This window comes from Hesperophylax consimilis, chromosome 5 (genome assembly GCF_061612785.1).
Source record: "Hesperophylax consimilis isolate HC1 chromosome 5, BYU_Hcon_1.0, whole genome shotgun sequence".
In the NCBI taxonomy this organism is placed as follows: domain Eukaryota; kingdom Metazoa; phylum Arthropoda; class Insecta; order Trichoptera; family Limnephilidae; genus Hesperophylax; species Hesperophylax consimilis.
In genome coordinates, this window is record NC_142840.1 from 7,391,293 (window position 1) to 7,415,611 (window position 24,319).

The window sequence follows — 24,319 nt, forward strand, 5'->3', positions numbered from 1 at the left end:
AAAATGACCGACTTTTGCATCTTTATATATAATTTTTTTGATAGATCTAATACGCCTAAATTTTTAATTAGAGAGCTAAGTATAATGCCAGTAGCCGAAATAACGAATGGTAATATTTTTATAGTCTGAGAATGCCAAATTCTTTTTATTTCATTTCCTAAATCTGTGTATTTTCTTATTTTTTCACCAACAGATTTTTGAATATTACAGGAATTTGGAATAGTTATAATATATTATATTATAATTATTAGTGCCATACAAATTTTTCTTAAAAAATGATAACTTCTTCATTTGTACACACAATTTCTTGATACGAAATTTTATAGCATAGTAATGATCAGCAGAATCCATTTCTAGCCAAAAAAATACCCTTCAAAAATTCAAGTCTCTTTGTCCATGAAAGGCGATTTTCAGCCCACTGTGCGCCGTGAGACAATCTCTTAGTTTCATTTCAGTTGACCCGTGAGCGGATGGACTAAGCAATTTATTTACAGAATATTGATAAAATCCAATTAAAATCTCTCCAATTTTGTATACCATCTCGAGTGAGCTCTTACATCATTTTACCGTGAAATATTTAAGCAGGTACCGAAATTTCACAAATTCTTTTATTTTTCTATGTTTTGTTTTCTATGACAACTGGCAACTGGCAATGTTGAATATTGTTTCAATGGCGGTTTGGCGTTTGTTGGCGTGCATGTATTGACGTAATTTTTTCGATACGAATTGTTTTCAATACTAAATAAATACTTTTCAAAATGAGTGCAGACAGTATTGAAAAACTTTATAAAAATTATGGCATACTTGCTGATGCGAAGGACAAAATAACAGAGGTTAGTTTTTATAAAATTTCAACCCTTGAAATTCCCGGTGACGAGTTCTATTCGTACTGAAAATATTATTTATTTACACTTTTCCTTTCAGCATGAAAAAGAGTACCTTGAGATTATCGAGGCCGTCAAAGGTTCTGATAAAGAAAAGCGATTGGCATCTCAATTTATCGCAAAATTCTTCAAGCATTTCCCTAACCTAGCAGACCAGGCGATCGAAGCACACCTAGATCTCTGCGAGGATGATGATATTGCGGTAAATACAATACTTTAGTCGTATTTATTTCATAATATGTTAATCTGTTAAAAAATGCTTGCTTTAAAATTAAATTTCTAAATTCTCTGCTTTTTGTCACAATGTTTATTTTCAGATCAGGAAACAAGCTATTAAAGACTTGCCGAACCTCTGTAGAGACAACAAGGAACATACACAGCGAATTGCAGATATTCTAGCACAGCTCTTCCAGGCATACGATGTTTCAGAATTGAACATGGTCAACACCTCAATAATGACTCTGATGAAACTGGAACCCAAGGGAACTTTGAGTGGCCTTTTCTCTCAAATACAACAAGGCACAGATAATGAATTAGTGCGTGAACGCTGCATCAAGTTTTTATCTTCAAAAGTTAAACAACTTGGTAGAGAAGTAATCAACAAGGAAGCTGAGGATTACATTATCGTTGAGTGCAAGAAAGTTCTAGAGGTACGATTTCTTTCTTAGATTTTGTCTTATTGTTGAAGTGTCATGTCAACACTCATTTTTTTGTATAATTTTATGCACAGACACCACATAAAACACATTATCACTAGTTGTACATGGTTCCATGATAGAATAATTTTGAACAGTGATATAAAGTCATGAAAAATAATGGATAAAAAACATTAAACTTGTCGAATTCCGCTGCATGCTTAATACGCAAAAAAATATATATAAATAGCACTTGGTTTCAACTTAATTGCTACAAGAAATAACTATTTATGTGGTGGAAGATGGTAAAAGATGCATTGAAATTCGATTTTTCTCATTCAATGTTATATTTGAAGGTTAGGAGGTACTTAAACCCCCAACTTAAACTGTTGTCTCCATTAGATAAAGTTGAAATCAAGTGTTGTTTTTTAAAAGAGCCTTTGCATGCATTGGAATTCTACAAGTTTACCAAAAAAACTTACCTAACCTAGCTAAACTAATTTTTTTCATCAATCTTCAAAAGTGTTCTATTTCGTCACTGTTCAGTTTTGTCTCGTTACTGGCTAAATTTGATTCCATCTTCACAGCGCTTTTCTGGCATACAACATCAAAAACATGTGCAATATTTTGAAATATATAATATTATGGTCTAAATGTTTTCCGATCTTATGTTTATCATATCGCCAACAAAAATTACTATTAGCCTGCGATATTTGTATGAATTAGTTAGCCATGCACCAACACCTAATGAATGACCCGTGTGAAAACATTTAATGTGACGTATTTTCTACTTATTTCTAATTTAGCTTAATGTTTTCTTTCTTAAGGATGTAAATGCAGACGAATTTGACCAAATAATGGAGCTCCTGGGCTGGTCTCGACTAGGTCGCACTACGGCTGGCCATAAGGAGATAGTGGAGCTGGTGAGCGTGCAAGCGTTCGCTGACGGAGAGTTTGTGGCCAGTGAATCTGAACATATCGACAGAATTGTGCAGTGCGTCGGACAGGCGTTGCCTTATTTTTCTGTAAGTTACTGATAATTTATCAACTTCATTTACAGTACAGTAAAAAATTTACTTAAAACAGCAATATAATAATATGCTAGATTTTAGAGACTGGTTGGGGAAGTAATTTTACTTCAAAATGTTGCTTGTTCCTTCGTTATCTGGTTATCGCCATTGATTTGTTTGATCAGACTCCTAAATAAACCACTCACTAGATCGATATCTTCGGGCTTTTTGTGCCATTGTATAGAGACAAAAATTCTCATTCGGAGCCTACTTATTATACTATACACCAATGAAAAACTCTGAAAGTATATTCCATAGACTTTCAGAGTTTTTCATTGGTGGATATAGTTAGGCAACAGTATGAGGTCACAAAAATCACGGTTCCAATTTTCAATGGCAGTTATTCCCCTTGATCAGACTGATAAAATAATATATTATTGCGTTGGAGATAATTTATATTGTGTTTTATTAGATCATCAAATTAATTTGACCTCAACGATATTCGTATATGTTTATGTGTAAACTATTTTAAACACTACAGCAGCCATCTAGAAAATATAAATACATAGTTTGCAAGTTGGATTCTAGCAGTTCTGCAGTTTCTGCAAAACCGTCAAATTTCGAAATGGTATTAAGAAATTTGACGATTTTAAGTTTTTTATTAGATTGCATAGTTTTATATAACTTACAAAACTATGGCGCAAGTGTTATTGGTAACACATGTTTATATGTAACAATTTTTGCATTACTTTCTTCTTTTGCAGTCACAAGTGGAGTCAACAAAATTCGTAAACTACTTCTGTGAGCATGTGTTACCAAAAATTGACGAAGTTGCGAAATCTGAAGACGGCGGAGACCCAAAACTGGAACTATTCAAACTCCTGGCTGAATTAACATTACACTGTGGAGCTCTTGAAAATGCTGACTCCAAGATAGAAACAGTATACTCCTGCCTTATTGTAAGATTCCTGTTTATTTTAACCCTTTTAGTGCTAGAAAATACTGACTCCAAGATAGAAACAGTATACTCCTGCCTTAATGTAAGATTCCTGTTTATTTTAACCCTTTTAGTGCCATAAATATTTTGACAAAATATGCTGAAACTGCCAGTAAAAAAGTGCATTTTTATAGATAATTTATATAAAAAAGAACACTTCTGCCATTTCTGTTACAATACACTAATTTTCATAATTTTTTCAACATTCTCTTCAGAAGGTTTCAGACTATGATAATAAAAGCAAATAAATTGAATACAACATATTTATTAATAATAATAAGTGACTTGGCTAGCTCAATGCTGGTATAGAAGTTGTCAGTAAATAAATGGTATCCTTTACTGAAATAATTTCCCAAACTTAGGACTTTTTCCACCACTACAGAACCAAGACCTTTCTTTTTGATTTCATCCTTACCTTCATTGGATTGTGCCCCACGGTAACAATAAAAAGCTAAACAATATTTACTTATTGCTTTCAGAAATTCATGCCGCTCCCACCCCTCTCCCTCGGTGAAACACCCGAGGTTGAGGAAGCCCTTCCCGTGTTGGAGTTCTCTCATGTCGAGTGTCTGCTGTTTACCTTCCACCGATTGGCCCGACTCTCCCCTGAATACCTGACATCAGACGCGGCTAGACTTAAAGAATTCCGTCTCCGTCTTCAGTATTTCGCCCGGCTCACTCAAGGATACATTAAAAAACTAAAGGAAGCTACATTTGTAAGTTTTACAAAAAAATATTGAAGCTGTGAGAAATCCATACATATCTGTATGAATTGAATTTTTCTCATTCTTGATTTGACCAATTTATTTTAATGTTTTAGGGAAAATCGAATGAAGATCTGAAATCTGATGAAAACAAAATTAAACTCGTTGCTTTGAAGACTACTTCCAACATCAACACAATCATCAAGGATTTGTTCCACACTCCACCGAGCTACAAAAGTGTTGTGAAACTATCTTTTGAAGTCAAGAACCAGAAAACAACGGTAAACATTTGCATTTCATTTAGCGAACAACATCTAAATCATTTGTGGCCACTAGAAACAAACTCATTAGTGTGATATGTTCTGTGACATGTACATACATTTATTTATAAATAAATAATTTTGTTTCAGTCTGAACCTGAATCAAAGGTGTCTAAGGAACCTGCTCAATCCGTCGGAGAGAAAAGACACAAACCGATAGTTTTTGAAAAGGACGACAAAAAACCATCGCCAGAAAAGCGAGCTAGATCAGAACGCGATGGCAATGTCAAGATGTACATTCCACCCTCTGGGAAGTACAGCGATAGGTTCTCTGGGTCGTCGGAAGACAGAGGTGAACGAAGAAACACTGGAGGGGGCTTCCAAGGCCGCTGGAAGCACAGGGGCGGCGGCAGGAATAACAACAGAAATTATTCCCGTGGAGGTGGTGGTGGAAACTACCGAAAGAACAGCTACTAAATCCAACTAGTATTCACTGGTCCATTGGTCATTCTAAGTAAAGTTCTTCTCTTGTCTTGTGTATTAAATATAGGTACGCTTATTCATTATCTACATTTAAGTATGGAAATAAAGGATAACTCTCAACTTCATAGCTATATTGTCCAAAACTGTACTCGTTCAGTGATTATTATCAATTAGTGTAAAGCCAAAATGAAAGAATATCTGACGCCAATACCGCATTACAAACATTATCATTACATACTCATTTAATATATTTCTCCACTGTTCCCAACCCAACCCAACCCAACTTCCTTCTTGAGCCGACTTTTGCTGTAGGTGCTGGGTGATTCTATTGTTTTTTTCTTTTATTAATTCATTTATTCCAGGCACAGATTGTATGCGGATTTCAAAAAATACCACTAATCGATTTTATGAACATTTCAGCATATTCCCAAGTCTATCTTCGGGCAGCACTTTACTATATAAGCTCCTGTGTTTATTTTATTCTCTATACTTTGTTTTGAATTTTCAGTTTCTCTATATATTCTGCTTCTCGTGAAACTTCTGAGATAAAAAGGAACATAACCAAAATTATTTATTTTTGTTTTATTAATACATAAGTGCTTTATTGTTGCAGTTTTTTTTTTAAATATTGTTACTGCGTTAATTTGGTGGTTCATATTCAATGAATATTAACTATTTTATGCAAAGTAAATCTGTTTCTTCAGTTCTAATGTGCATTGAACAAAATAGTCAACAGTTATCATAACTTCAGTCTTGATTTAGTCTTGACGGAAAACACTCTTGTGACTACTTAGAAGTAGTTATCTCTTAATAAATTAATATTTCAGGTTATCTGACGAGCAGCAATACTTTTAAATTAGAACCTACGTAGTTTGTTTACAGCCTGTTTATAATTAATACTGTTTCAAGAACAGTTTATACAATAATAACAACCAGTATGGAAATTGTTAATTATTATACTATTTGAAAATTTTATCAAATAAAGATTAGTAAGCGGAATGTGACTACAAACTAATAAATTTTTTTTTCAGTGTTTTTTTTAACCCAATTAATGACTATTGTTTCCAGAAATGCTATCCCAGCTTTCAAAAATATTCCTGAACACTTGTGATTAAAGGTTTTCTTAATAATAATGATTGGATTATTTGTATAGCACCGTTTTCATGTGAAAATCACCTCAAGAGCTAATTTTTAGCTCTTTAGCTGCTGATGTCTGGCCCTGTCAACTGCAACTAATTCCTCCCTATTATTTAAATAACTTTAGGGTTTCCAGAATACATTACACGCGTTGGTCACGAGACACTCTCACGAGGCACTCCATTACTACTAATTCAAATATCTTTTACAGTAATGACCTGATGACACGGCCAGAGTTCCAGCCCTCTTTTGTATTATATTTGAAGTAATATTAATTTGTGTATGCTCTTTCCAGGTATTCTATAGTATTCAATTATCCCGTTCCACAATACCCATACACCTTTATAATATTATAGTCATGACATTCATATATTATTATCGTCAATAAAAGTTTTTTTTAATCTATTAAAGCATTTTTACTATGTTTTTCTCTACCTTTCAAACATGTTTCAAATACTTGTAACAGATGCACATAAAGTAATTGTTACTTACAATGTTATAAAAGTAACAACCATTCAAAACGAAAAGTAGTTGTTACTGATTATTTTGTTATTATTTGTGCCGCTAGAGCGCAGAGCTCACTGACGGTAGTGGCTATTTTATTTTATTAATTTTTATTTTTTTGGTAAACTAATGTTTAAGACAAGATTTTTTATGCATAGCACAAAGGGTAACAATTATTTTATAAGCAATAATTATTAGCCTGAAACACTCATCCACATTGAAAAATCTCCTGATAAAAGATACATGACGCCAACGGGACTTGAACCCGTGTGAAAAAATGTAACAAGCAGTAATTTTTGAATGAAACACTAGTATTATATTGAATTATTTCGCGGATAAGAGATAAGCCGCCATAGCTCAGTGGTCAGAGCTGTCGACCGGAAATCGAAAGGACACGGGTTCAAGTCCCGTTGGCGTCATGTATCTTTTATCAGGAGATTTTTCAATGTGGATGAGTGTTTCAGGCTAATAATTATTGCTTATCAAATTATTTTATTAATGACTATTTTAACAATATAAAGAAAGGTGGTTTATTTACATTTACAGTCCTCCTCACTAGGTATTCCCGTTCCGGGGCAGACTAGGTGTGGGTGTTGCATCATGATTTCCTCATCTTTATGCATGTTGATTTCCACTAAATAAAATAAAAAATCTTCATGTTGCTGTTTCGTTACTTTTGATATGTTGCCGGAGATGATAGAGCAAGCTATTCAAGGAACGCTACTGCCAGAGGCGAAAATACAATAAATTTTTAAAGTGCAAACATGAAAATGGCTCACCTTACGTTTTTTGTAACTGAAATGACTGATAATGAAGGAAAACGTTGTAGTCGAATCTAATATATATTATAATAAGAAACCTATGTTTTCTTACCCCGTGGTTATGGTGGTAGGTAGCCCTTGGCGTCACGTTGAAAGTAAGAGAGTTTGGTGGGGGTGGGTGACGAAAATGTGCTTTGTAATGGGAAGGCTGCGAATGCTTCAGATTACATAGGCCCACCGACTATAACTGTGAGTCTGGAAGGTTCTCGAATGCTCTGGAAGGAGAAAGTTCAAGATGGTTCCAAACGGAGTGGCGGGGTGTGTCGGTGAGTCTAAAACTTTCCGGAACATTCAAGAATGCTCTTGAAAGTTCTGGAAGGAGACATGGCAACATGTGGCAAGGTACAGCTAGTTTCAAATTCAGTTATAAAAATCTTCTCTAAATAGTATAAAACAAAGTTGCTATCCGCGTTTGTGTGTTTATTTCTTCTAAACCAAGGCTGCCCAGGCCCGCGGGCCACATTCTGGCCCGTGAACGAATTATAAGCGGCCCGCAGAAACCATTTTAAAAATACCCGCCAATTTGAAAATTACTTAGATCGAAAAATATGTTCGTATCATTGCATCATCCACCAGGAGGCATTGTGTGCAAAGGACATGAAGTTAACTGATATAATGGAGCCGGTAGTACGCTGCATAAATTACATACGTTCAAAAGCTCTTCACAGACGTCAATTCAGAGTTTTATTTGAAGAAGAAATCAGCGAATTTGGAGAGTCACAACTGTATTGCGCTGTGCGATGGCTTTCGAGGGGCAACATGTTAAAACATTTCTTCATCTTGAGAGAGCAGGTGTTGTAATTTTTAGAAGAAAAAGGGGCGTCACCTTTGCAAAGCGATTTACTCCAGTGATCTTGCATTTCTTGTTGACATCACCAATTATCTCAAATTATAACGCAAAAATTGTTCACTTACGACTATGTTTAGCCAACGAAAATATTAACCTTTTTCCCATACTCAAAGATTTGAAAGAGAAGCTCAATATTGCCACCATAAACTGTACTAAGTACGAAGCTAAAATTAGATGCTTATTAGTCTTATTACAGTCGTTTGATAGCAGATTCCAGGACTTTGAAAGTACAAAACAAAATTTACATTTTTTTTTCAATCCTATCACAGTCAGTTTGACTGAAATAATTAGTAATCCTGCCAATATCCAGTTGGAACTAACTGAACTGCAAAATCATTCTGCACTGAAAAACCTTTTTGCAGAAAAAATATTTTCAAAGTCACAAACTTCTTCAGAAGAATTTGGAGATTTCTGGAAATTGCTGCCAAAGGAAGACTGTCGTTTCAATTTTTAAGTAGTTTTGGATCAACATATGTTTGTTAAAAGTTTTTTTCTAATCTTAATTTTGTAAAAAATAAATACCGCACATCTCTAACTGAGCAACATATGTCTGATTTGTTGCTACTGTCAACATCTGAACTGACTCCAAACATAGGAGAATTATTAAAACAAAAAATAGGTCAAAAATCATATTATTTTTGTTACATAAAATGTTTTTTCGTTATTTGGCAGTGGATGCTATTTATTTTATTATTTCAATAAACGACATTAAAATTTCAATATGTTTATTTGTTTGTTGCATAAAACAAGACATTAAAAAGCTTAGATAACAAAAATAGGAACTGTCAGTAGTCAGTGGCCCGCCAGTGACTTTTAAATCGTCAATTTTGCCCAACTGTTAAAAAGGTTGAGCAGCTTTGTTCTAAACTATGCAACGGATTTTGATAGGGTTTTCACTATAATTTAGAGAACTTCTTCCGGAAGGAATGTAATATATTTATGTTATTCAAATTATCTTTATTGAAAGTAGAGAAAAGTCAATATTTTGTAATCGAGTTGTAAAAAAAATATTTTGTAATCGAGTTGTAAAAAAAATATTTTCGGGGCTTACATTGCTGGCCCTGACTTAATATTATGAAATACGTCAAGATAATGTTCTACGTAATTTTAGATCTTAAAAAGGCCTCACAACCTCAAAACATTACCCGAAACCATTAATAAGTCCCCGAGCAACGCCAGGTGCACGTCAGCTAGTAATACATACAAATTCAGCCTGCAGTTTGTGCTGGCAAAAATCTAAAAGTAGTTGGATGATATCACTGAAAGTTTGTTCCTATTAGTACCAGGGGAGTGGTTCGAATGGAAGGATTCGGGGAAGCCCGAGGAATACCTAATGAAATATATCTGTACCAGAATGAGATATGGAGTTGAAATCAAAATCGATGTAATGTAGTTGGTTAACAGTAGTGAATGGTGGAAGAAGTCGGAGACGCCCAAGAAAGACTTTAGCAATAGCGAAGCATTGCAGGGTCCAATAGTAATTAATAAAAAGTTTCAAAAATTTTTCTCAAATCGCGGTAGGAAACTAAGTTTCATGGAGGTTCACATTTTAATTCTTCTGTTATTTCCTTCTAGATTTGAATATAAAGCGTGTTTTTTCACTAACACTTTAGATCATATTTCTCACTATGACAGTAAGTGAGACTACGATCTCTGTTAGACTTATAAACTGTTCCCAAAAGCGAACGAATAAGCCTGAGTGCCATCAGAGAAAGTGAGATAGCGAGCGTAGCAACACATAAGTATAAAGACAGCCTAACGGCAGTACTGCCATCATAAGCGAAAAGGCAGCTAGGAATTGCAAATCACATTCCTAAGTATTATAATAGGTGAAAGGTCTCGTATATCAGAATGTGGCTTTTACAAATTCATAGCTGCCTTTTTGCTTATGACGGCACAGTAGGCCATCTCATATAGTGTTCCGTATTCGTCTTAGTGTAAGCTAGTAAGTACTGTATCTATTTTGCCCACACACACACATCCTTTGATTGCTATGTTTGTCATACATGAACAACATTTGAAGAATTTGCTGGAAACGAAAGCGTGTTTAATTTTGTGAGTTGTTTAAAAAAAAAAGACAATATGCGTTTGATTGACGTAACATACAAATAAAGTTATTATGTAATAGAAATTATTCGTTTTCAATGAAAATAACATCATTATAAAAATGTGCCTAAAGACTTCAGGTGTAAAAAAATCTTCTATATAAATAAAAACCTAAATGTTCAATAATTTTTCACCGATTGCTTTGAAAATTTTGACACAGTGTTGCATTCGAATTTGCGTGTGTTTTTATATACCTATATTATATAAATGTCATCTGTGGCAGGTAAAAAAGATGATTTTTTTAAACAGTGCCATCTGTTGAACGTAAAAGCAACACTCGCTATTATTTATCTATCTGCATAGACAGACTGAGGCACAGCAATGCATGGCAGGGTACAGCTAGTTTAATAAATATTATCCAACCACAATTGATGGCAGATACTTCAATATTTTGAGATGTACATAATATTATTGCAACTATGATCCCTATAATACATCTTCTCCGACACTTTAACTTATTTGCGTAAGGTCCAATGTTAATGTAATAATCGTCTGTTATTAATTTGTCATGAGCAAAACTCTTCAAAGCATTCAAAGTACCGAATCATTAATAATCGTATGTAGGATCCTAATAGAGGTGAGTTCTGTTGGTACTTTTCATTACTGGGTACAGTGAGTACAGGTAAAAAAAATACCGGTCACAAAATACTCACAAGTATTTTACACCTATCTGGGGACTGAAGACGAAGAGTATTAATTACTCTCCATCCCCAGTCGCAGTATAAAATAACAACTATATTTTTGTACCCAGATAATTTCTGCCCACGATTCCCCACAAATTTTCTACGTAAAATTGATTCCCCCCGATAATTATTCGAATCCATGGGGGGGGGGTTATTAGAGAATTTCTGTGACAGGTAATTGATTCCCCACAATGATATTTCAAATCCATGGGAGGTGGTAGCAGGAGGGTTCCATTATAACTCAACACATTGACAATTCAACACACTTTCACAAAGTGATATAAAGTCATTAGAAACGATGAAAAAAAAATTAAACCTAACCTACTTAATAAAGTTTTTGTTTCATCACTTTCCATCACTTTATATAACTTTTTAAAGATGTGATGATTTATCCGGTCACCGGCTGGAGATTTCCCTGTCAAAAAATTCCCTACATTTTTTTTCGTGACTTCTGGTGCATTTGCCTTGCGGGTAAACCGTATTTGGGTTGGAGGAACACTCTTCTCAGTGTTTTGCAGCTGGCGAATATTGCATATACAAGACGCAAAAGGCATTCTTGCAAGACGCGCGATACTTAAAAACAAATACTAAGTACGAAAGTATCTTTGCGATATCTGTTCTAGTATATACGCTTCACCTGTGAACTGAAGAGTAAATCCGAGGGTCAAAATAGATACCATTCCACTCCGCTAAAGAAATACAGTAGGCAAAAATACTTATTTTTAAAGTACGAAGTACCTGTGATATTTACAAATACTTAGGAACCAGGTATATTGGAAATTTGTCACAATTACAAAGTACGGCATGAAAATACCCGGTACTTTTACTGGGTACGATAAATACGCCTCTCCTCTAGATCCTAATAACTCATATATGAAGTACGCAGTACACGCTCATGAAATAATCAAAAGTCTAATTGTAACCAGTAATAAAATCCGCCGGTACCGATAATGAAGCAACGAAAGTAGTCAAATGCAAAAAGTATCCACAGTAACAAGTATTCAATACCGAGTTGTATTCTAGTAGTAGGTACCCCACTCGATAGCAAAGCAACGAAAGTAATCAAGTATACAGTAACAAATACGTAGTAACGATTACTTTATGTGAAAGTAACGATTACCGATGGGCAGTAAAAGTAGCCTTACTGAACACCACTAATACATATTACATACTTTAAAGTGTTTGTTACTACGTAACTAATAACTTTAAAAAATCATTATAATCAAAATATTACCAGCGGTCAGTATTTTTTTACATGTGGCGGACCCTAAATTTCAATGTAACGAAGGATTGGTATTAATTTATCATGTTTATCCTTTCTGTGGTCTTCATTCACATGATTATAAAAATCAATAAAATCATTTTAGTTGTACAAGTACTTACCTACTGCAAAAGATTTAGTAAAAGAAAATACTTATTTCTTATACCAATGCTTTAATTTAAAACATTGGTTTGATTTAATTTATTTTAACAAACTTTACAGCTATAATTGTAATCTAACGATACATTACTTTTTATTACCCACAGATTGCTATTATTTATCAATCTGGCTTAAGACCAGTTGTTTCGCAGAAATTCACGTGACAAAGTTATCAAATTCAGCGCCATTTTGTTCTTTTGACAGTTGAAAGATCAAATGCCTATTTTAAGTCCGTTTTAGCTTTTGAACAAATTGTGATCAGCAGAAGAGGACAACTATTACAATTTGACAAAAAAAATGAAACGCACCTAGAAACAACAATTAACGCAGACCTTTCAAATGTAAAAAAAAACAAAATGGCGCTGAATGGCCATTTGATGACAATGTTACATTAAAATTTCGACAAAACAACTGGGCCTTAGTTTCCCTCTTTTGAGAATAAGCGATAGGTTTACATAAAAAGAATAAGTTAAAATCATACAACAATCTTAGTTCATAGCAATCAAAGATATTAGAAGAACGAGATATGCTATGTTGGCCGCCGGACCGTAGCCGGAGTACTACCTAATTAGGGTACTTTGAACGGTATCGGGACGTGTACGCACAGAAATCTGTTCTATGTATTAGTGCGGATACCTTAGCGCAAACGAAGGTGTGCAGTAGTATTGGTGAACAAAACCGGCGACACTCGGCAAAACAATTCCACTCAGTACGAACTGCTCATAGCACATCTCGTTCTTCTAATATCTTTGATAGCAATAATGCAGGGTGTCTGGGAGTAAAGTGCACCAACTTCGGGAGTTGGTTCTACATGATGGTAGAAGTAGAATATATAAATAAATTTTTTAGAAATGCCATTGTTTAATTTCAAAAATATTTTTCCGTAGAAGAATATTTATTTTTTATAAAAAGAATTCTACTTTTTTTTACCTAAAAACTACTTTAAAAAGTTGCAATTTCGAAAAAATTTATTTATCTTTTTTACTTGTACTATCTCATGTAGAATCACTCTCCAAAGTTAGTGCTCTTTACGCTCGGACTCCTTGTATAGTGTACAAATATATAGAAGGTAATTATATGAATACAATCATTAACAAGCGATTTAAATACATACACAATGATTTGGATGAGATCATCGAATCATGTTCAAAGAAAATATGAAATGATCAAAACAAATAAGACCATTTTCTCTTCAATTAAAAATACTTGATTAAAATAAAGAAGATTCTACGTTTAATGAGCATCATTGCATCTTATCTACAATCCCACACATCATTTTGTCCAATTCGTAGAGGGCGTCCATACTGGACACTTCCTTTTGGCTGGTGTCCATGTGTTCAAAGGCTTCCATAGGAACTAATAACTTGGATTCAGATTCACATTGGTCTGGTAAACTTTGCAACGCATTCTGTAGAATATCCTGCACCTTTGATAGATGCTTTTGGAACCTGCAACAAATGTCAACATTTTATACAAGTAGACCCATGCTCTCAAATAATACCATTTAGTGTCAAGATTAACTTCTGATCTTTTAACAGCGAGGTTTATAAAACTTTGTATTGCTCGCCATACAATCCCACACAGACCTGTCACACCAGAAAGACGATATGTTATATGTGTGGGTGTGGCGACGATATGCGACGTGATATGCTAGCCAGGCAAAATTTGAAAATTATGCAACCCAATCAGAGACAGAACAATTTACGGAGCGCCGTAATTATGCAGCTGTCATCTGTCAAGGTGACAGATCCCATACAGATAAATGATATTCCGCGGCAGTTCCCCAATTGATCTGACCCCTTCTCCTGAGGAACATTATAGCGTAGTGTGACACCTCAGAATATAATATGTGTAGGCCACGCCCAAATTATACGTTATGCGTATAGCGTAAAATGTCTAAGACTAAATACGGATAATTCGAGATCTTTTCTCCATGCAATTTTTTGACATAAATAGGTTTAAGGTAATTTTTTTCTTTATTTTTTTAAACCCAAACTAAGAACGTAATATGTCTAAGGCTAAATATGGATAATTTGAGATATTTTCTCCATGCAATTTTTTGACATAAATATTTTAATAGTTTTTTGGGTTAGTTTTTTCTTTATTTTTTTAAACCCAAACTAAGAACTTATTTTAGGTTCTCAGTTTAGGTTAAATAAAAGAAGAAGAAAAAACTAACTTTAAATCACTCATACCTACAGCAAAAGCCGCCGAGTGAACAATCAATTTTAATTTCACCAAAATAACTATTAACCTTTGGAACACCAAACTCCCATGAGGGTAAAAATGCTACGACTTGTAAGTTATCAGATTATCAATAAGGAACTTGAGGGTCAATCCGCACCAAATCATAAAGAAAATTTTGGATTTGTCACCCACCATCTCAGATTTTGATGAAACTTTAAATTTTTAATCCTTCCATATAGATAAGAAAATATACCAAATTTTACCTTCCTACCTCAACTCGTTTTTTTTTTATGGGCAGTTGAAGTTTGGGCAAAATAAGCGTTTTTACATATTCCAAGCACTCCGGAAGAGCTTGTACCTTCAATGAAAAAAAATTGTATCTTTGTCATTTATAGTGCAAATGCAATGAAAATTTTCAATATTATCAAGAAAACTATGTTGATTGCAGAAAAAAATAAATAAACCCTTAACATTTATCTACTTGACTTTAAAAAATTACCAAAAGTAATTTTTTAAGTAATTTTTGGGACGGAAAAGGTACTTTACAAAAAAGCAATATCTCGGGAAGGTACAGTGTTAATGAAGTAATTTTTTTTTTTATTCATATCTACAAATAGCATAGAATCACATACAAAAATAAAATTCATGGCATTTTACTTGCTTCAATAAATAAAATCCATTTTAAACTTTTTTCAAACTTTTTGTAATTTTTTTTATTCTTATCTACAATAAACATAGTACAACCTAAAAAAATAAAACTCCTGGTATTTTGTGTGCTTCACAGTGTAGAAACGTTTTTAAAATGAGAAATCTTAATCATACAGAATTGTTCTAGGTTTTTTTAAATCTAGATACTGTATTTGCAAATAAAAAAAGTCAAACTTGTTCGGTCCTTTACAACATGCTGGTAAGCTTGCAATGTAAGCTTAAGGCACCAACAAAATAATGTACCTTGTTCCTTACCCTGAATGCATACACCATAGCAATATTTTATAACAAGATCAACTTTTTAACTCTTTTCAATACAAAGTTAACTCTTTAAAAAACAAATACAATAAAAATAAAACAGGCAATGTAGGATTAGGTTAAATGAAAGTACATTACAATAATATTGTTTACAAATAAATGTTCAAGTTCATTTTTTACTTTTATTCTTGATCTGACCCATAAGATGGTTGAACTTTTGATCAGCATGATGAACGTCTTTTTCAAGAAAGTAGTAAGCTCTTCCTGAACCTTTTGTTGTGGGAGGGTCAACGATATATTATTGTAATGTACTTTCATTTAACCTAATCCTACATTGCCTGTTTTATTTTTATTGTATTTGTTTTTTAAAGAGTTAACTTTGTATTGAAAAGAGTTAAAAAGTTGATCTTGTTATAAAATATTGCTATGGTGTATGCATTCAGGGTAAGGAACAAGGTACATTATTTTGTTGGTGCCTTAAGCTTACATTGCAAGCTTACCAGCATGTTGTAAAGGACCGAAAAAGTTTGACTTTTTTTATTTGCAAATACAGTATCTAGATTTAAAAAAACCTAGAACAATTCTGTATGATTAAGATTTCTCATTTTAAAAACGTTTCTACACTGTGAAGCACACAAAATACCAGGAGTTTTATTTTTTTAGGTTGTACTATGTTTATTGTAGATAAGAATAAAAAAAAAATTACAAAAAGTTTGAAAAAAGTTTAAAATGGATTTTATTTATTGAAGCAAGTAAAATGCCATGAATTTTATTTTTGTATGTGATTCTATGCTATTTGTAGATATGAATAAAAAAAAATTACTTCATTAACACTGTACCTTCCCGAGATATTGCTTTTTTGTAAAGTACCTTTTCCGTCCCAAAAATTACTTAAAAAATTACTTTTGGTAATTTTTTAAAGTCAAGTAGATAAATGTAAAGGGTTTATTTATTTTTTTCTGCAATCAGCATAGTTTTTTTGATAATATTGAAAATTTTCATTGCATTTGCACTATAAATGACAAAGATACAATTTTTTTTCATTGAAGGTACAAGCTCTTCCGGAGTGCTCGGAATATGTAAAAACGCTTATTTTGCCCAAACTTCAACTGCCCATAAAAAAAAAACGAGTTGAGGTAGGAAGGTAAAATTTGGTATATTTTCTTATCTATATGGAAGGATTTAAAATTTAAAGTTTCATCAAAATCTGAGATGGTGGGTGACATGGCCTGGATGATTTGGTGCGGATTGACCCTTAAGAGTGAAAAATATTGTGGCTTAAAATACATACATTCATATATACCAAAAAACACTGATTCTGAATATTAAAGTTTTATAATTACAGGCAGAATTAATAAATCGTCATTTAAAAATAATTTAAAACGTCCTGTAATTGGTCGGCGGGTTCTGAAAGTTCTTATACCGCTACCTCACAGGTTGGCGGCCGGAGCATTAAACAGAAAGATATTAGTAGAACCTAAAGTTTTATTAGCCCAAACAATGCTGATTTTGTTTTTCATAAATTTTTCAAAGCATTAAGGTTAAAATTGCATCACAAATTGTTCTAAAAAGGATATCATTAGAACACTCGCATGTTCTCCAGAGACCCATCAGCGTTACATTGGTTAAGTTGGAAGGTGAACTTTCATTTAAAAAATTTATAAGAATTCTTTACTGGATACGCCAGCGCTCAACGGATGCAAATTTTTCGTATCCAATGGGTACTTTTGGCACTTGAGAAATTAAAATACATACAAATTAAATTTGTGCTTATTAACCGTGTCCAGTAATTCTGGATATTTACCAATTTTTAAAGTAACATTATTCAATTTGAGAAACTCCTTGAAATCCAGACAATGTGCATATCAAATAGGTTATGTTATGTATGCCCGATGTTAAAAGAAAACATGGACAGATTTGTAAACAAAATTGAAAAAACTGAGAACCTTATAGAAGTTTCAATCCTTTGGCGTTTCTGCAGTTCCATCATGACACGGAGTGTCTCTCTTGCCTGGTGTGGTCGGAATTCATTAAGAAGATGATGAATGTGAATAAATAAGAGACTCAGATCTTCTACTTTCTCTTGCCGCCTTGGAGAATCTGGACAATGTACAAGAAGGTCCAACAGGTCGAGGAAATTTACTAATAAGGAATGATTTAGCTTTTTTAATTCCCGTCTTCTCTCAAAATGTATCGGGTATAATCGTCTGAAACCCTAAAAATAAATAATTCCTATAATTGAACAATGCAGTCAATATTAAACAAATAACTCATATTTCCCGATTAATCAATTGTACAATGCAGTCACTATAAAAAAATAACGCATATTTCCCATTAATAAATTGTTTACGTACTTGGCTTTCTAATGATCTAATTATTGTATCATCGGCATTAAAAGCGTTTCCAAACATAGAATATGTATCGTGTATGGGCTGAGGGGGTAGTGGCGCTCTATTTCTACGTATATTCTCATCGGTATACAAGTTTATATACTGCATAGGCGGGAGAGGTAACGAGCTGACTTGTGTACTTTCCGATGTAGCCATCCTGTTATTTTTGTTTTCACTGCAGCGTTTTTTTAAGTATTTAAAACTGAAGTAAATGACATTTATCAGAAATACGTAATTATTAAATCAGATATAGATAACATCAACCTCGCGTAGAGATAATAATATAATAACGAAACAAATAAACTTAAAAGACACACGACTCGGACCAAGCATTCCTGATTTTTGACAACGTTTGACAGCTAAATCATAGAAATGGAGGTAGAAAATAGAAAGAAAATTCCTCATAAAATGTTTGACGCATAGACAATATTTCACAGAATAGTTTTAAGCATGGTGTGCAAAAGTTTTATTTTGCTCGCTCGCTATAAGGTAGGCGACATATTACGCTATACGCATCATGGCTTAGCCTATTTCAGCAGATCACTCGCCATACACTACTAATGGGAATGTATGGCGAGCAATATGCTGAAATAGGCTAAAAAGCGTGGTCTGTCATAGGCCTAATACGTCTTTAAAAGTAAATAATATCACCTTTACTCCCATAATATTATGATAGTGTGGTGTTGCAAATATAGAACATTTTACAGTTTGAAATTATAATTTACTATGAAAAATAATATTAATTTTGTTACTTTTATTGAATTAGTAGATGGCGGAAAAGTTTTTGCTAAAAACATAAAGAAAACAGAGTTTACCTATTCATAACATTTTCCAGTTCAGATGTTGTAAATTGATCTGAGTAAATATAAGATGTCAAATTTAATGGAACACGGTTAAATAATATACGCAATAACAGTTAGGTAAGTTTTTAGATTCTCACGGCCAAAAGCATTTTTGTTGTTTGTTTTTGGGGTGTTATGCCGTGTTGCGCTAACTCCTTCTTTAGCCGACGTTTCGGACAGCGTTGCAGTGTCCATCATCAGGGCAGATCCGGTAGATCCGAAGATGTGTAAAATAATGCAATAACAGTTGATGAAACTAAGCACCACGTCGGGTTATATAGATCCACCGATGAACTTATTTTTTTACCAACGTTAATTTTTGGAGAGCATTTTTTTTCAAAATAGTCTTCAAATAATGCATATTTAAAAAAAAATTGCTTACATTTTTTTAAACAATAAATGCAATATTTTCTGCTGACCACCATTGCTCGACTATTTTTTTCACCTGTCGTCAACACCTGTGTAATCTACATTCCATTTACACCGTTCTAATTAATTGTCTATGGATGCTGCGAGAAATTCTGTATGTGTGTATTTGATTCTATGTCAAAATTTACCTGGTGCTGTCTGTTTCCGCCCGGTTTGGCAGTTCATGAGAGAAACTCGGTTCTTGCCTTTTTTAAGGACTGTTAATTAATAAGGTGTACACAAAAGAATGTTCAGTTATAAGGTTTGATGGTAAACAACTTTTTTTATTTATTGCTGTCACCTAACTCTAGTGCAAACAGCGGCACGTTTAAACTTGTTGCTAACTATGTTTTTTAACAATCGTCACTGAAAAATACTGACTGCTGGCATGTTGTTTAAATACTAAAAAATGTTCTTGAATAATTTGCATTATTTGATGTTATTCATTACCATTTTAAAGGTACACCGACCATGGCGGGCGCTGTGAAAGATGACAAAGGGGAGGACGTTTTACGACAAGGGTTGATGACTAAACGATCCCAAAATAAGAAGCGTTTCACACCAGTGAATTACAAACAGCGGCTGTTTATTCTAACCAGAAAAGCTCTGACATATTACGATATCGATGGCGAGGTCAGTTCACCAAAATATTATTTATTTTATTGTCTACTAAACATTGCTACCAAATCATAATACCTCCTTCAATACAATGTCGAAAGTAATTTCATGCAGATCGATGCTGATTTATGCGATTCTTATTCAGAATTTTTCCCTGATGGCAATCTTCCAAATTGCTATCAACGGTATTTAACTTTATTATTATTATTTTTTTTATTGCGTCCGAGTTAATTTCATAGGTTTCTGCCACTATGATCTACATAAAAAAATAACTTAGCCTGTCGTCCAATGGGTCGGTAAGCAATCAACATAAACGAATTGCTGTAAGACCCTAGGCAGAAAAGCACCACACTGAAGAGACCGTTACCCTACTACAATGAACTTGATTTTCTGCGCAGGCTCTTACAGCACTCGGTTTATGTCGATTTCTTACCGACCCGTGGGATGACGTGCATTATCTAAAGTTTTCATTCATCAAATGTGTTCAATGAGAACAAAATTGTAATATAATCTCCATTATTACGATCAATATGACAAGAAAATATGACTAATGTATTTTTTAAATGTACCTACTGCATTTAATCTGTTGGTTCTCTTATCAAACATATTTCTGTTGATTATAAAGTTGTATGTAAAATTATTATCATTGGTCAAAATGTTTCAATGATTACTGATATATTATGATAAATAGGTTCTCTTTGACAGTTACTGAAATACATAATTCATTAATTCCTGTTTATGAGATAACAAAATAAACAGTGAAATTTAAAAGTATGAAAATTCTAAGAACTGGGGAACAGTTATAAAAATATTTGCCTTTTATGCATTTTTATCGTTCAGTGTAAATAATATGAAGAACCACAACATCAAAAGACCGTATTAGTTGATAAACAAATGATACTGTATTTTTTGACATTGTGTGTATGCAGCTAATGGATAAAGAAATTTAATTTATCAGATGTTGAGGGCTTATATAATATGATGCAATTTAGTTTACTAAAAAATATGAGGAATCATAGTTATTTAAATAATTTGAAAATTTGCAAATTTGTTTTCAACTACCTTAAGTACTTAATGCAAGTGAAATTATTAAGATATTTGTAGAAATTAACTTTTATGAATTACAAGAAAAAAGTTAAAAGAAGAATAAGCCCGTCGTCCTGCGCAGAAAAGTTCTAAACTGGGTTTCAGACCGTTACCTTACTATGACAAACTTAATTTTCTGCGTAGGGTCTTACAGCGCTCGGTTTATGTCGATTCTTTACCGTTCCATGGTACCGATCTAAAATTTTTGGTTTGTCCGTAAGATTAATAATATCCATATTTTTGTGTTAAAGTGACCCTAGTCGGACCCATCAGAAAGACAGTGTTTGTACAGAATGTCCTTCAATACGGTGTCAATGCATTGAGGAAAATTATGATTTTATTTTATTCAACTTTATTAATTAAATTACATCGGTGATGTACTGTGCCTGTCTCACTAGGAAATCTGTTTTATGTAAATGAGATGATATCTTATCAGACATAATTTAAACTTTTAAAGATAAAATCCCTATATTTAGAATCACGCTTCATAATATTTGAAGCCCAGTATTGACCGGTGTAACAACCTAATGAATTTTGTATGATTTTATCCTCATTTATTTATTTGTACTTTGAAGATGAATGAACATGGAATTTGAAGAGAGGAAAGAAAGGTCTTTCTATTGCTCTTTGCATTATCTATGTACAAGTGGTGCTGAAGATGGGCTTGCTTATTTTACCCGATTGTGTATCGGTGTTGCTGGGATCCATGGTGTAAGTTCCTCAGAATACCTTTCACTGAAACACTGGTTATGAAACTGAGAATTCCCACCTATTAGTAATGCCCCGAAAATTGCAATTTGTCCGTTAGGAGAATGGAATGAATCTTGCGCGTTTTGTGTTTCTAGGGGTTTTCAAGTACCTATCCTTTTTCTTATATGTATGTAGTTTTTTATAACGTCAGTGGGCTCCAAACCAGAGGTGATAGCCTATTTCAGCAACATAATAGTATTTATTATATTTTTTACATAGTTTGTGAATTGTCACTTATTTTATCGACCATTGCAACAAAATAACTCAACATTCAGTGTTAAAAAAATTCTTGGTAATTCCACATGACCAACAAGTGAAGTCATATGAATAAATGATTGAAAGTAATTTCAACAAGATGACGCAGGAAACTTATATAATAGGCGGAACTACCAGCGTTAAATACGAAATATAACAACGTTTACTGAAGGAAAATAAAGTACCTCTAGATGAAAAACACCCCGTCAAAGAACCTTGTAGAATGTACTATTCTAGTACAACCTTTTGTTAGGAGCGCTTGTCTCTGAAGTATAAATAGACATGCTTGTGTTCAGTCTTTCCCAGAAGAGGCACCTCAGCAAAAAGGTGTAAGTCTTGTATTGTAGATATACAAGATAGTTAGCGCTACAGATTTTCTTATGTCATGTATTATATTAAGCAATCTTCCGAACAGGCCTTCCATTGATATGCTTGGTGTAACTATAAGTGACCAGCTCAGGTACGGGGGCTCCATCGAAGCTAGAGTAAAGTTGGCCTCTCAGAAGCTGGGCGTACTGTACAGGGCCCGCAGATACTTTAATAGTACACAACTGCTCACCCTGTACAAATCGCAAGTGCGCCCTACTGTCGAATTTGGCAGCCATCTCTGGTCTGGAGCCCCAAAATACCTGAAAAAAACCCTTGACTCTGTGCAGAAACGGGCGGTCCGTTTGATAGATTCCCCAATCTTAACAAACGGACTGCAATCTTTAGAGCACAGGCGTCAGGTAGGTATGCTGTCCTTGTTCTATCGGTATTACAATGGAAGATGCTCTGAAGAACTAGCGTCATTGATCCCTTCGGCACCGGTGCGTAGTCGGGATACACGCCAAACGCGCGCCCAACATTTGTACACAGTTGACACTTGTCACATGAGAACGGGTCGCTTCTACGATTCGTTCTTAAGTTCAACAGCTCGGCTGTGGAACGAACTGCCGGCCTCTGTGTTTCCTCCCTCCTACAACATGGGACTCTTCAAGACCCATGTTCACTCCTTCCTCTCCACAAAAAGACCCTCTACACAGCATCCCCAAAGATGACATAGGCCCTGAGGGAAATTATTTTCTTCAGGGCCTCCTGTGTGGAGTAAATATAAAAAAAAAAAAAAAAAAAAAATTATATGATGTTAATCGATGCGCTTCTCTAAAATAGTCCCAGAGGAAGAGATTTCAAGCAGCATTTTAAATCAGATTCCTGATATTTCTATATATATTAAATTTAATATATATTCTCCACAGTATAATCTTGCACCAATCTAAACCGACTTCCGATCCATTAACCTATCGATTGAAAAAATTCTTTGTTCGATAGATGCTTCTTTGGCGCCCTGGAAATTTAACCATGTCAACCTGTAGATACTCTTTTGGACCTAGCAGAAAACGTAGGCATCCTCCTCAAAGCCACTCAACCTATTCCTAAAGATATGCATTTCATAATATATTTTATTACATTGAATGCCATCTGTTTCAAAATATATTCTCCCCACCTTCTTTGAAATCTTACACTCCCCCTGGTCAAACCCCCGCTCCCGTGAAATGTGTTTTATGTTGAATGCTCTCCGTTCCAAGTTCCAATTGCTCACATCCTTTTTTATTTACTGCTCAACAAATTTTTCCTCGTATTTTAAATGAAATATTCTATTATTTGAATAAATATAATGGTATCTACCAGTGGAATCAGTGGCCTGCGTTACTCTATGACCACAGGTAAGTGTGTAGATTTTCAGGCTCATGTATGTATTTTATTATGCGTTGAATGTTTGAAATCGGTCATTTAATTATCATCTTCCTTTGACTGTTGCAACCACAGGAATAAATAAGTATAAGTTCATTACCTATTTATATATATACTATCAGAGGCAGTTCTTTTGTATGTGCATTTGTGCATTGTACTGCTTATATCCAGTCTTCACATAATTTACAACAACATCCGTGCCCCAGTCCTTGATATACGAAAGCACGCTCCAGTCATAATTCCCGCCATTGGGAATTTGAGCTATCTTCTAGTACAAGACTCTCCTGCGATGTATAATTTGTTTTACCGTACTAAGGGCGTTATCAAGACAGCTCAGTCCGACGATATAGTGACATGAGTGAGACAGACTATGCTCCTAATGGAAAATCACGTGTTGGAGCAGTTCAGATATATAACTCATCCCGTGCCCTATCGAGGCATGCGCAAAGTGCGTTTAAGGCAAGTGAATTTTGCACTACTTTGTTCATGCATAATCCCGTGCGTCTCGCATGTTTTCTTTGGGAATACCAATTTTAACATGTATCTCATAAGGTTTACCCAGCGTTAGCGATGTGAGGGCCCGAAAATA

The 24,319-nt window shown here is 34.0% G+C and overlaps 3 protein-coding genes across 4 annotated transcripts in view; 2 read left to right on the forward strand and 1 right to left on the reverse strand.

Annotated features, from left to right (window-relative positions):
* The first annotated feature begins 755 nt into the window (after positions 1-755).
* cass (apoptosis inhibitor cassowary) lies at positions 756-6,519 on the forward strand. The gene is made up of 8 exons (XM_089631971.1): positions 756-833; positions 925-1,086; positions 1,202-1,534; positions 2,347-2,544; positions 3,294-3,488; positions 4,006-4,242; positions 4,347-4,511; positions 4,641-6,519. The coding sequence occupies exons 1-8, from the start codon at positions 759-761 to the stop codon at positions 4,965-4,967; spliced, it is 1,692 nt and encodes a 563-aa protein (XP_089488097.1). The 5' UTR covers positions 756-758; the 3' UTR covers positions 4,968-6,519.
* Positions 6,520-13,708: 7,189 nt separating this feature from the next.
* MED7 (mediator complex subunit 7) lies at positions 13,709-18,388 on the reverse strand. Its single transcript, XM_089631972.1, has 3 exons — positions 18,002-18,388; positions 17,594-17,862; positions 13,709-13,942 (listed from the first exon to the last, which is right to left on the reverse strand). Exons 1-3 carry the CDS (start codon positions 18,191-18,193, stop codon positions 13,738-13,740), a joined length of 666 nt encoding a protein of 221 aa, XP_089488098.1. The 5' UTR covers positions 18,194-18,388; the 3' UTR covers positions 13,709-13,737.
* A 1,040-nt stretch (positions 18,389-19,428) lies between these two features.
* The window catches only part of Btk (tyrosine-protein kinase Btk29A), a 131,502-nt gene continuing 126,611 nt past the window's right edge, over positions 19,429-24,319 (forward strand). For both annotated transcript variants that reach the window (XM_089631560.1, XM_089631561.1), the window contains exons 1-2: positions 19,429-19,557; positions 19,748-19,920. In XM_089631560.1, the coding sequence (XP_089487686.1) occupies positions 19,759-19,920 (162 nt within the window). In that variant the 5' untranslated portion in view covers positions 19,429-19,557; positions 19,748-19,758. The remainder of the gene's footprint in view (positions 19,558-19,747; positions 19,921-24,319) is intronic.